This window comes from Dipodomys ordii, unplaced genomic scaffold (genome assembly GCF_000151885.1).
Source record: "Dipodomys ordii isolate 6190 unplaced genomic scaffold, Dord_2.0 Scaffold232, whole genome shotgun sequence".
NCBI classification, from domain to species: Eukaryota; Metazoa; Chordata; class Mammalia; order Rodentia; family Heteromyidae; genus Dipodomys; species Dipodomys ordii.
Genome location: NW_012267448.1, coordinates 1,179,643 through 1,192,036, shown reverse-complemented (window position 1 = coordinate 1,192,036; position 12,394 = coordinate 1,179,643). Strand labels below are relative to the sequence as shown.

The 12,394-nt window shown below is 44.5% G+C and overlaps 1 protein-coding gene across 1 annotated transcript in view; it reads left to right on the top strand.

Annotated features, from left to right (window-relative positions):
- Window positions 1–9,086: 9,086 nt before the first annotated feature.
- Pin4 (peptidylprolyl cis/trans isomerase, NIMA-interacting 4) overlaps window positions 9,087–12,394 on the top strand; it is an 11,711-nt gene continuing 8,403 nt past the window's right edge. The window contains exon 1 of the mRNA XM_013035940.1: window positions 9,087–9,172. Coding sequence (XP_012891394.1) covers window positions 9,130–9,172 — 43 coding nt within the window. The 5' untranslated portion in view covers window positions 9,087–9,129. The remainder of the gene's footprint in view (window positions 9,173–12,394) is intronic.

The window sequence follows — 12,394 nt, the reverse complement described above, 5'->3', positions numbered from 1 at the left end:
CCTAGCTAACTGAAATTTGGGGTATTTTTCTTAACTTCTACAAGTCTATTTCCTTGGTTCTAAAGTTGGAACAGTGTTATTTTTGCAAATAAGTCTGTTGTGGGAATTATAAGATTGGCTTGGGGTGTAGCTCAATGGTAGAGTAGCTGTTTATCATGCATAAGGCCTGGGTTTAATTACCAGCACTAAACACACACACACACACACACACACACACACACACAGAGCATAATTAAAAACTGGAAAGAAATCCTGACTGATAGTTGTAAGGTCTGCTTCTGGATGGCTAGCAGACTCCACCCTCCTCGCAGCAAAGTCTCCACCCAGTACCTGCGTTACCTAGGCAACTGGGACACCTGGAAGAGGTCACATCTGCATCCGCTGAGGTCACATCTGAATTTGATGTGGCCACACCTTTCCCCGCCCATACCCTAGATAAGGGCTAGCCCAGGCCCAGACTCTCTCTTCCTCTCTCTGCTCCTTTCTAGCTCTCTGCTCTTTCTCTGCTCTAGCTCTTTCCTCTCTTTCCCAGCCACGTGGAGTGCCAACCTTGCCTGGTCCCAGCAGGTCTACTGAATAAACCTACCCCTTACCTGAATACCACGTGAGTGCTGGTGCAGTTCTTACTCGGTTACTTCTTTTTAAAAACTTAACATAAATGCACTAGCCTTGAGCAGAAGTGCTCAGGGACCGTGCCCAGGCCTTGAGTTCAAATCTTGAATACCAACTGGGACAAGCCATAAGCCATCCCAGCAACGAGCACCTAGACTCAGCCAGTCTGGGGAACAGGGAATATGGAGCGGAGTAAGAGGAGATGATGTCACATCAGCTACTTTGTGCCTGCCCTTTCAAAATTAACCAGAGCCGGGAGGTCAGTAGAAGTAAGAAGCCTGCCCATCTAATGTCCATACCAGTCTACCTATTAACTGGACAGGAATTTATATTCTTGCCTTTGTCACCTGACTTCTCCACCTAGTCGCCCGATGTCAGAAGTAGCTAGGGACATTTCTACCAACATTTTCAGCCCCAAGTCCTTCCTCTTGCCATTTATTTGCTCTCTAGTATTATTTTTCCAGCCCCTCAATGCTCATGAGACTTCTCCAGATTTCATCTAAGGACTCAAGCCACCAAGGGACAGCTGCTTCTTGCTGCCTTCTCTGGGAGGGGACCAAATTCCAGCCTTTTACCCCTATTGTCGACATCCCTTGTCAGCAGGAAGTAGCCAGAGAGAATCCTCGTCCTATTTCATGATTATTAAAAGGCTGGAATGTTAGGTCCTCTCCTGGATGGCTAGCAGACTCCACCCTCCTCGCAGCAAAGTCTCCACCCAGTACCTGCATTACCTAGGCAACTGGGACACCTGGAAGAGGTCACTTCTGCATCTGCTGAGGTCACATCTGAATTTGATGTGGCCACACCTTTCTCCACCCATACCCTAGATAAGGGCTAGCCCAGGCCCAGACTCTCTCTTCCTCTCTTTGTTCGTTTCTAGCTCTCTGCTCTCTCTTCCTTTTCTAGCTCTTTTCTCTCTCTTTCCTCTTTCCTTTCCCAGCCATGTGGAGTGCCAACCTTGCCTGGTCCCAGCAGGTCTACTGAATAAATCTACCCCTTACCTGAATACCACGTGAGTGCTGGTGCTGTTCTTACTCGGTTACCTCTTTTTAAAAACCTAACAATAGTACATATGCTGTTTGTGTTCATTGTTTTCTAGTGTCTCAAATGAATACTGCCTCTGAAATAAACTCACCAGAAATTGTACTACTTTTGCATAGACAATGCCTGTAGAGTCTTCTCTGAATCTTCTGTTGAAAAACTAGTCATTTGCCTGGTGCTGGTAGTTCAAGCCCGTAATCCTAGCTACTCATAAGACTAAGATCTGAAGTTCACAGTTCAAAATCAGTTGGGGAAAATATGATAGACCTCATCTCCAATTAACCAGCAAAAAGTCTAGTGGAACTGGATGCTGGTGCCTCATACCTGTAATCCTAGCAACATAGGAGACTGAGAGCTGAGGATCATGATTCAAAGCCACCCCAGGAAAGAAAGTCATGAGACCCTTGTCTCCAATTAACCAAACAAAAGCCAGAAGTAGAGCTGTGGCTCAAGTGGTAGACTGCTAGCCTTGAACACAAAAGCCCAGGGACAGTGTCCAGGCCCTGAGTTCAAGCCCCAAGTCTGGCATCAAAAAGTTGGACTGGCAGCATGACTCAAGTTGCAGATTACCACACATGAGTGAAAAAGCTGAACAAGAACTTGAAACCTAGATTTTAAGCCCTGGAACCAACATGAAAGAAAAAGGAAAGAGAGAAAGAGAAAAAGAAAGGAAGGAAGGAAGGAAGAAAGGAGGGAGTGAGGGAGGAAGGGAGGGATGGAAAGAAAGAGAGGGAGGGTTGGGGAGGAAGGGAACAAAAGAAAAGGAGACAAACTAAAAAAAAGCCAGTGAATGTGGCTAATGTGCTGGGAACACAAGAACGTTCTGTGTGTTCCAGCAGATGACAGCAACAATGATAATGAGGCCGTGAACCTGGCTACATGTGTCCAAAGTGTTGCTTCAAAGCCAATTGCTCCAAGGAGAAATAGATGGACATAAGTCTGCTGGGAGTTCAAGGTCAAAAACACTTTTAGACACTCAGATGCAAAATCATATATGATCTCAGCTATGCATAGATACACTAGAAACAAATGGGGCAGGAAATCAAAATTTTTCAATATTTTTAAATGCTAGTTTCTGAGTAATTTTCACTTTTTTGTTTGTATTATATTCTCATACAGCTCTTGAAATGTATAATTTTTATATTCAAGGGTTGAAGAAAACCAATGCCAGACACTGGTGGCTCAGGCTGTAATCCTAGCTACTCAGGAGGCTGAGATTTGAGGATAGAGGTTCCAAAGCAGCTAGGACAGAGAAGTCTTTGAGACTCTTATCTCCAGCTAACCAACCAAAAGCCAGAAGTAGGGCTGTGGCTTAAGAACTGGAGCACCAGCCTTGAGCAAAAAAGCTCAAGGAGAGTGCCTAAGTCCTGAATTCAAGCTCCAGGACTGGTATGCGAGACACACACACACACACACACTACACACACACACACAACACACACACACACACAACACACACACACACACAACACACACACACACAACACACACACACACAACACACACACACACAACACACACACACAACACACACACACGTGTGCGCGCACATACACAGAGGCAAGAAATATTATTTGTAAAATAAACAACAAAAAAGGCAATTTCTATAGAGGGTTAAGTTTGCACCAGTCAGTGGGGCTTACTGTGGAGGAGGCTGCTAAGCAGAGTGACAAATTAACTGAAGAGGGAGCAGGGAGGAGGAAGATTCAGCCTTGAAACCATGGTAACATCTGCTCGAGTGTGTGATAACTCAGCCAGTAATGGCTCCACTTGTGTTTTCTACTAATTATCTCCTCAGACTCAGGCTGCTATACATTACTTAAACCTACAAAATCAGGGAAGGTCTCTGGCAGCCCCCTGCCCAGGACAGAGGTTCACATATTTTAGCCCAGACCCCCTTCCCCATCCCACTTGCTACACTGTCTTTCCTATTTAAGATATTCTGCACAGGAAAGCCTGAAGCAACCAGACACAGACATCTAGTTGATCAAATTAATAAGTGGTCAATATATAGAGAACACTGGAGCCCAGACTCTAAGGACAAGGATAGAGAAATGTTGCTTTCAAAACTGAAACTAGGGGGGAAAGTCAGAAATGAGTGACTCGTTTTTCTTTGTTTCCTTTTCTTTTGATTCTTTTCTTTGTCTTTTCTTTTTTTTCTTTTTTTATTGTGAAAATACCGTACAGAGGGGTTACAATTACATGGGCAATGTAATGAGTACATTTCTTATCAAGCATTGTTGTCTCCTCCTTTGTTTCCCTTTACCATCCCTTCCCATCCCCCCCTCCCCGCCCCCGCCCAGCCAAAGTTGTGAAGTTCATTTTTCAACATAACGACTTGTACATATCACTGTTGCAATTGGTCCACCTGTATCCCTATTTAAACGGTTTGTTTTTTTTTTCCCTTCCTCTCCACAAATTATACCAACATCAATACAGTGAAAGCAGCGGTTATACCTTGGGGGAGGGACATACAAAGCAACAAAGAAATCATCTTATAAATGTGTTAGAAACAATCGCATGAAAGAAAAAACATTTGAATACTTATCTTGGGGTTCATTTCACCAAACATCAACTTATCTGACCCTACCTCCCTCCCTCCTTCCCTCCCTTCATTTCTTTATTATTCCCCTTTCTCTCTCTCTTTCTTCCTCCCTTTTTCTTTCTTTACTTTCCTTTTTCCTTCCTTCCTTCCTTTCTTACTTTCATTTTCTCTCTCTCATTCCTTCCTTCCCTCCCTCTCTCTCCCTCCCTCTCCCTCCCTCCCTCCCTTCCTTTCTTTTCTTTCTTTCCTTCTCTCCCTTCCTTTCTGCCTTCCTTTCTTTCTTTCTTTCTTTCTTTGACAGGTCTTCTCAAGTAGCCTAGGTCAACAAGCTGACATTGAACTTTTGATTCTCCTGCCTCCACCTCCCAAGTTGTAGAATTACAGGTATGCAGCCGCACACACAGATTTCTTGTTGACTCTTCATTAGGATCTGAACTATGATTTGCTTCATTTCTACTCTACAATGGCTAGAGCCACTGGTCACAAGTTTAAAAAAAAAAGACTTAAAGGGGCTTTCTGGACCTCTTGGCCATGAACATGAGACAACGCTGATATTTTAACCCTCTCCCAACTGGACCTTGAAAGTCAGTGGAGGGCTTGGAGCCAGCTCAGATGTCAGGGAGCAGTGATTCTTCCTTCCTTCCTTCCTTCCTTCCTTCCTTCCTTCCTTCCTTCCTTCCTTTCTTCTTCTTTTCCTATTTTTTCTTTTTTCTTTTTTTTGTTGGTCGTGGGGCTTAAACTCTTGGCCTGGGCACTGTCCCTCAGCTCTTCAGCTCAAGGCAAGCGCTCTATCTCTTGAACCACGATGTCACTTTCAGTTTTCTTATGGTTAATTGAAGATAAGGGTCTCATGGAGTCCTGCCCCAGCTGGCTTTGAAGCATGATCCTCAGATCACAGCCTCCTGAGTAACTAAGATTACAGGTGTGAGCCACTGGTGTCTGGCAGGAGCACTGATTCTTGCACCACAGTTGGTTATTTCCAATATGAAACAAGATGTGTCCAGAAGTCATACTAGTATTATTTACCGATTTGGGAATCTGTAACTGAAGTAGCTGACCTATTTGTTTCAGCATGAGACACCCTCGAGTCCAGGAAAGACTATATTCAAAAACTCAGCCCTGCTTGATATCCATGTTCGTGCCTGTGATCCTAGCTACTATGAAAAAAGAGTCTTTTCTTTCGAAGTCATTTCCTTCCTGTTTATCTTGATAGAATTGTTTTCTGAAGGGTTCTACTTTGGGGAGGTGGCTTGGCCCTTGTTAACTACATTTAAGTTACATACATCTTTTTTTTTTTTTTTGTCAGTATAGGACTTCAATTCTGGGCCTGGGCGCTGTCCCTCAGCTCTTCAGCTCAAGGCGAACACTCTATCACTTGAGCCACAGCACCACTTTCGGTTTTCTGGTGGTTTATTGAAGAGTCTCACGGACTTTCCTTGCCCAGGCTGGCTTTGAAGCATGATCCTCAGATCTCAGCCTCCTGAGTAGCTAGGATTACAGTTGTGAGCCATGGACGCCAGGCTAGTTACATACATTTTTTTGTCTGTGTGCTTTAATTATGACATCCTGTTACAAGCTCCTTGAATTTTAGTTGCATCCTGTTAATTAAGGCATATCCTTTGCAGATTGTGAACCTGAGCTCAGCCAATGTGAGCAGAGGGGCAGACCCGGCTGGATCCTGCTCTGTGTGTTTGCTTGCCAGATTTTTGGCTGATGGCTCACCCTTCTGCATAAATAAACTTTGCATTGCCCAGTTCCTTTTGACTTGGTGTCCTTATTCTTATGCAGCACCACAACATCTGGAGCTATTTATTTCTTTTTTGTTAGTCCTTGGGCTTGAATTCAAGGCCTGAGTGCTGTCCCTGACCTTTTGCTCAAAGCTAACACCATACCACTTGAGCCACAGTGCCAACTCCAGCCTTTTCTGTTTATGTGGTACTGAGGAATTGAACCTAGGGCTTCATGCATGCTAGGCAAACACTCTACCACTGAGTCACATTCCTAGCCCCTGAGCTATTTCTAACACTACTCAAATGACTGATATTTGAAAACTGAGGTTCAAAAATAGCTGGGGCAAGGGATGACATTGTCCAGAAGAAAATGTACTCATTACGTTAGCGAAATGAGTCCCTTCCCATAGCCTAGTCCACTCCTTCTCTTCTCCACAGCTTAGCATGTTCCCTTCCTAAGCAGCACTAGGCCCACATAGTAAAGGCAGTAAATAATCAACTTCCAGCCTCCTTTACCTTGGGATGGCACTTCTCTGGGACAGCTACCACCATATAAAGCATCAAGAGCCCCTTAGAGTGACCTTCAGGTCTGGGCAGTTGCAGGACCCCTTATCTACTATTTGGACAGCAGCCATAAATCCTAGTCTGCCATGATGAAGCCCCTGGCCCACATGTCCACACCAGGGTCTCCACCTCCTATCCCCTTCTAGCCCCTCCTAAACCTAGGTTATATAGGTCACCCCCCAAAATAACTGGTGCTTCTTCTCATTCCTCCCTTGTGAGAAGGAGTCCCCAGCAATAAACCTTTATTTGTTCTCTGTACCTGGATGTCTGCATAGTTCTCTGGCAAAGTCTATTAATCTTAATTTTGCTAAGACATTACATACCCCTTCTTTACGTCACCTGTATAATAATAAAAATTAAAAAAAATTAGTTGAGGCAAAAAACCCAGCCTCTATCTCCAACTAACGAGCAATAAGTCAAAAGTGGAGCTGTGGATCAAGTCGTAGAGTGTCAGTCTTGAGTAAAAAGATCAAAGGTAAATGTAAGTCAGCAAGTTCAAATGGCAGTACTGATTATAAAAAAGCCTAAACTCCAGCTGAACTTGTGGCATATGTCTGTAATCCCCGCAGTTAGTAGGCAAGAGGCTGGTTTAGGCCACCCTGAATAGCTAGATAGTGAGACCTTGTCTCAAGAGGGAATAAAAACAACTAAGATCTGGCTTAGGATGTAGTTCAGTGTTAGAGCACTTGCCTGGCATTCATGAGGCCCCGGTTGTGTGTGTGTGTGTGTGTGTGTGTGTGTGTGTGTGTGTGTGTCCTGGAGCTTAATATCAGGGCTGATTTCTGTCGAGCTTTTTCCATCAATGATAGTGCTCTACCACTTGAGCCACAGCTCCACTTACAGCTTTTTTGATTATTAGAGATAGGAGTTTCACCAACTTTTCTGCCCAGGCTGCCTTAGATCTGTGATCCTCAGATCTTCGTCTCTTGAGTAGCTAGGATTACAGACATCAGTCACTGGTACCTGACTGAGGCCCTGGGTTTGGTCAACAACACTGCAAAATCAAAAACATGAAACTCTGAACTGGAGGAACTATGTATTCTGGCTTGCAGTCATATCACATAGTAATTATCAATGGATGAGGGAGGGCTTGTGGATAAGGAGAAAGAAGCATCCTCAGACAATTTTTTAATCATGTTTTGTGTGTTTCACAAATATGAACTTTTAAATTTTTTAAACTTTAATTTAAAAAATTTTAATACCTGTAAACACATATTGACTCCATTATACAGATGATGAAAGTGTGCCACAGAGAGCTAATTAATAGATAGTGACTTTGAAATTTGTAACCAGGCCATGTGGCTCCAGAATCCATGCTACTAATGACTTTCAGATGCTGCACCATCATAGGAGTTTTGGAAAATACACAGAAGCATACTCAACAATGTTGGGACTGACAGCATCAGTAATATTTTGCCCTACTGTGTAGCCTGCCTGTCTTTCCTATGTGTAGATTCCGCAGCACATGATACTATTAGAAAAAGGAATCCTTCGCATCTTGGTCTGTAATCCTCCTTACCGATATTTTCCTGTACACAAGGCGTTACCGTGTGTGTGTGCGCGCGCGCACGCCTGTGCGCCTGACCTGGGCTTGAACATAGGGCCTGGGCCCCGTCTCTGAGCTTTATTTCGACTCAAGACTGACAGTCTACCACTTGAGCCACAGCTCTGCTTCCAGATTTTGGTGGTTAATTGGAGATAAAGAGTCACAGGGACTTTCCTGTCTAATCTGGCTTTGAACCATGATCCTCAAATCTGTCTTTGAATAGTTAGGATTACAGGCTTGAGCCATCAGCACCGGCAACGTCATTGTTTTAAATAGCACATTTTTCTGTGGGTAAAGCATTTATTTCAGCAGTACTCTACTGAGAAGTCTGCCTCCAAGTGTCTGTAGAACCCAAGGGGAAGAGCAGTGATAAACTTAAAAAAAAAACAAAAACAGAAAACCTTTTTTTTTAACTTAATCAACTACAGCTGCAAAACAATTTTTTAAGGAAAAAAAAACACCAGGGAGAGCAGGCTTGTGTGGGAGGAGACGAGTGGAATGTGGGCCACCACCGCTCTCCCTGCTTTCCCTCCTACTACGCATGCGTGGAGGAAGTGGGCTGGGGGAGGGGAGCAGAAGGAGCGAGGATGCTGGGCCAAACAAGGGCGTGTGAAAACAAAAACGCAGAGGTGGTCTTTCCTGTGCGGACACTACTTTTGTCTCCGCCCTTCCACCCCGACTCCAGGTTCTTACTGGTTAAACATCTTTTTTTTTTCTCCAACTTCTTTATTGTGATTGATTACATAATTTCCCAAATTTCACAGTATTGTGGGATAGTGAAGCTTAGTTAAAGTCACAAACACATTCTAACTTTCATGGAACAAATTGTCTATCGTGGTCTATAAAGTTTATGAGGACTATGAGCTTTGCAATACAGTTATTTCTTCCACAGATGGTCGAACGTCTTAAAGCCCATTGGTCCAGGAGTCAAAGGACTGGGTCTGTCCTAGGCAATGCCTGTTTCCGGAGAGAAGGCAGAAAGCGTTAAGTGCTATACTTTTTTTCAGGCATTGTTTAGGACATTCTACTGGGGCTTCGAGAGGTTTTTACGGCTTCCGGAGCAGTTGGGAGTTCAACAACGAGTTTAGAAGATGCCGCCTAAAGGAAAAAGTGGCTCTGGAAAAGGGGGGAAAGGTAGAGCCGGCAAAAATCAATCAAGGAGTGGGGGCGGTGGAGGACAGGGGAGGGAATAGGCAACTCTTGGGGTCTGGAACGGAGGCAGCAGATGGCCTGTGGTCTCTCAGAGCTGCTAGCGAAGTCAGCAGTGATTTAGGTGAAGCTCAGAAGGGAGGGGCTATCGGAGTTGTGGAGGGGGTAGTACATAAACTTGAATACCATGCAGGAGCTGTTCTGGTGGGTAGTAGAAAATGGTAGGTGTACTTTTTCGGAGGCGATAACTTGAGACTGCTGTTTCAAGGAGGATATTACAGATGTCAAACTTAATTTTGTCAACTGGGAGCTTGGTGCCTCAGGAGGATGAGAGCTAAAGATGTCGGTTTGTAAGCCGGGCGCCGGTGGCTCACGCCTGTAATGCTAGCTATTCAAGAGGTTGAGATCTGAGAATCACGGTTCAAAGCCAGGCAAAAATGTCCGGCACACCACCAGAAAACCGGAAGTGGCGCTGTGGCTCAAGTGGTAGAGCGCTAGCCTTGAGCTGAAGAGCTTAGGGACAGTGCCCAGGCCCAGAGTTCAGGCCCATGAACGGACCCCCCCCCCAAAAAAAAATATTGAAGCCTAGAATGGATAGGGTACTTATTCAGTGTTCAACAACAAAAAGGTGACTTTTCTCTGGCATGTTTTTTGGACTCAAGCCTTCTCATACAAACTGGGTAGAGAGAGGTGTAAGTGGCACTGTAGCTCAAGTGGTAGAGTGTTTGCCTTGAGCTGAAGAGCTGAGGGACAGCACCCAGGCCCAGAGTTCAAGCCCCACGACCGACCAAAAAAAAAAAAAGATGTCGGTCAGACAGATCAGAGATTCTTATCTCCAATTGACTACCAAAATACTGGAAGTGGGCCGGAGGCTTACTGTAGAGTGTCAAATTTAAGGAAAAAGGCTAAGGGAGAACATGTGCTCGGGTGCACACACTTTTTTTTTTGTCAGTCCTGAGGCTTGAACTAAGGGCCTGGCTTCTGTCCTTGAGCCTACCTGTGCTCAAGGCTAGCACTCTACTACTTGAGCCATAGCTCCATCTCTGGCTTTTTCTGTTTATGTGGTACTGAGGAATCGAACCCAATGCATCATGTGTGCTAGGCAAACATTCTAGCACTAAGTCACAGTACCAGTCCAACACTATTTAAAAAAGTAGTCTGAGCTGAGAGCACCTGGCTAGCATGTACAAGGTCCTTGGTTCCATCACCAGAACTAGAGAAAAAAATCTTATCAAGAGCTATTAATAGAAGGAAGCCTTATTAATTACTGCCCTTAAGGTTTCCTTTAATGCTTACAGAACGACATGCCCTCTATTAAGGAAGGACCCATACCTTCCATTGAACACAAATGTGTTGGACACAGTGCTATGCTCTGAGAAATGATGTAGTCAGGTGTGGTAGTGCACACCTGTAATCCCAGCATTGCTGGAAGTATAGGGAATTGAGGTTTGAGACCTGACCTAGGCAAAAAGATGGAGACCTATGTGAAAAATAAAGGAAAGCAAAAGGGACTGGCAGCATGACTCAAGTGGTAGAGTGCTTGCCTAGCAAGTGCAAAGCCACAAGTTAAGTCCCCACTACTGTGTGAATGAACAATTGATTATACTCCTAATGAACTCCCAAAGTAATGGGGAAGATTTCTAATAACCAAAGTACTGTATTAAAATCAGTGCTAAGAGACATGTATGGGATATTACAGAAGCTGAAGAAGTGCTTCATCTAGCCAGAGAGCAGAAAGGGAAGCTTCTCTGGTGATGAGTTGTTCAGTTCAGGATGGGTGGTGGACAAAAGATAAAGCATACCAGACAGAGGGGCCAGCAGCCAAAGCATTGACATGAGAAACATCACAGTCTGTGTGGTATAGTGTGACTGGAGAAAAACCTCAAGACCTAGTGGTAAGCATTAATGCCAAAAACAAACTAAATCCTGGAGAGTGCCATGCATGATACTAAGAAGGTTAGTTAAAGCCAAGTAGAGCTTTGAGATTGTTGAGGTAGTTTTGGTGAGAGATGGTGGGGGCCTGAACTAAGGTAGTGATTATGGGAGAGAGGAGGAGAGAAAAAGGGAGTGCAGAAGAAAGATGGCCCAGAGACCTAAGGAATTACTGTTTTAAAGAAAAAGAGTATGGGGCCAGGTGAGGTGGCACACACCTAAGGCAAGAGGATGGAAAGTATGAGGGCAGCCTGGAATACAAAGTGAGCCCTATCTCCAAACAAAGGGGGCAGGGAGGGTATGGCATTATGAACCATGGCAAAACGACCAAATAAGATGAAGACTGGAAACAGGCTGCTTAGATTTAGAGCTGGCTTTAGGCACAAGTGGAGTGAGAAAGGCAGAAGCCACATTGCTGTGACAAAAGTGTTAAGTTGGAGACAATGTGCACTTATTGGAGATTTTTATTTTTATGTGCTGCTTCTGGGGCTTGAACTTAGGTCCTCACACTCTCCCTCAGCTTTTTCTGCTCACTACTAGTGCTCTACCATGAGCCACACCTCCACTTCCAGTTTTTTGCTTGTTAGTTGTAATTAAGTGTCTTCTGATTTGTTTTCCCCAGGCTGACTTCAAACCTCAATCCTCAGATCTTACCCTCCTGAGTAGCTAGGTTTATTGGTGTGAACTCCCCAACACAAGGCTTCTTTGGAAATTTTAAATAGAAGAAACAGAACTAGAATGATAGAGGAGGTTGAAGCATTAGAACATTTTGTTTCTTCAGAATGTGACAAACTTTAGAGAGAGACTGAAATGAAGGATCCAGTAGATGAAAGAGAAAGTACAAAAGAGGGAGATTTCTGAGAAAATGGAGTCCAGGACTGATTTGCAACAATTGACCTTCAAACAGGAGAAGGGCACTGTATGCTTGAAGTCATGAAGAAAGAGACACGGTGGCTTTGAAAAATCAAAGCAAGAAAAAGCTGGATGTCTGTGACTAAGACCTCAGCTACTCTGGAGGCTGAGATCACAGTTTGAGGACAGCCTTGGCAGGAAAGTACATAAGACTCTTTTTTTGGGGGAGGGGGTCCGGTCATGGGGCCTGAACCCTGGGCCTGGGCGCTGTCCCTCAGCTCTTCAGCTCAAGGCTAGCACTCTACCACTTGAGCCACAGCACCACTACTGGCTTTTTTCTTTTTGCTTATGTGGTGCTGAGGAATTGAACCCAGGGCCTCAGGCATGCAAGGCAAGCACTCTACCACTGAGCCACCTTCCCAG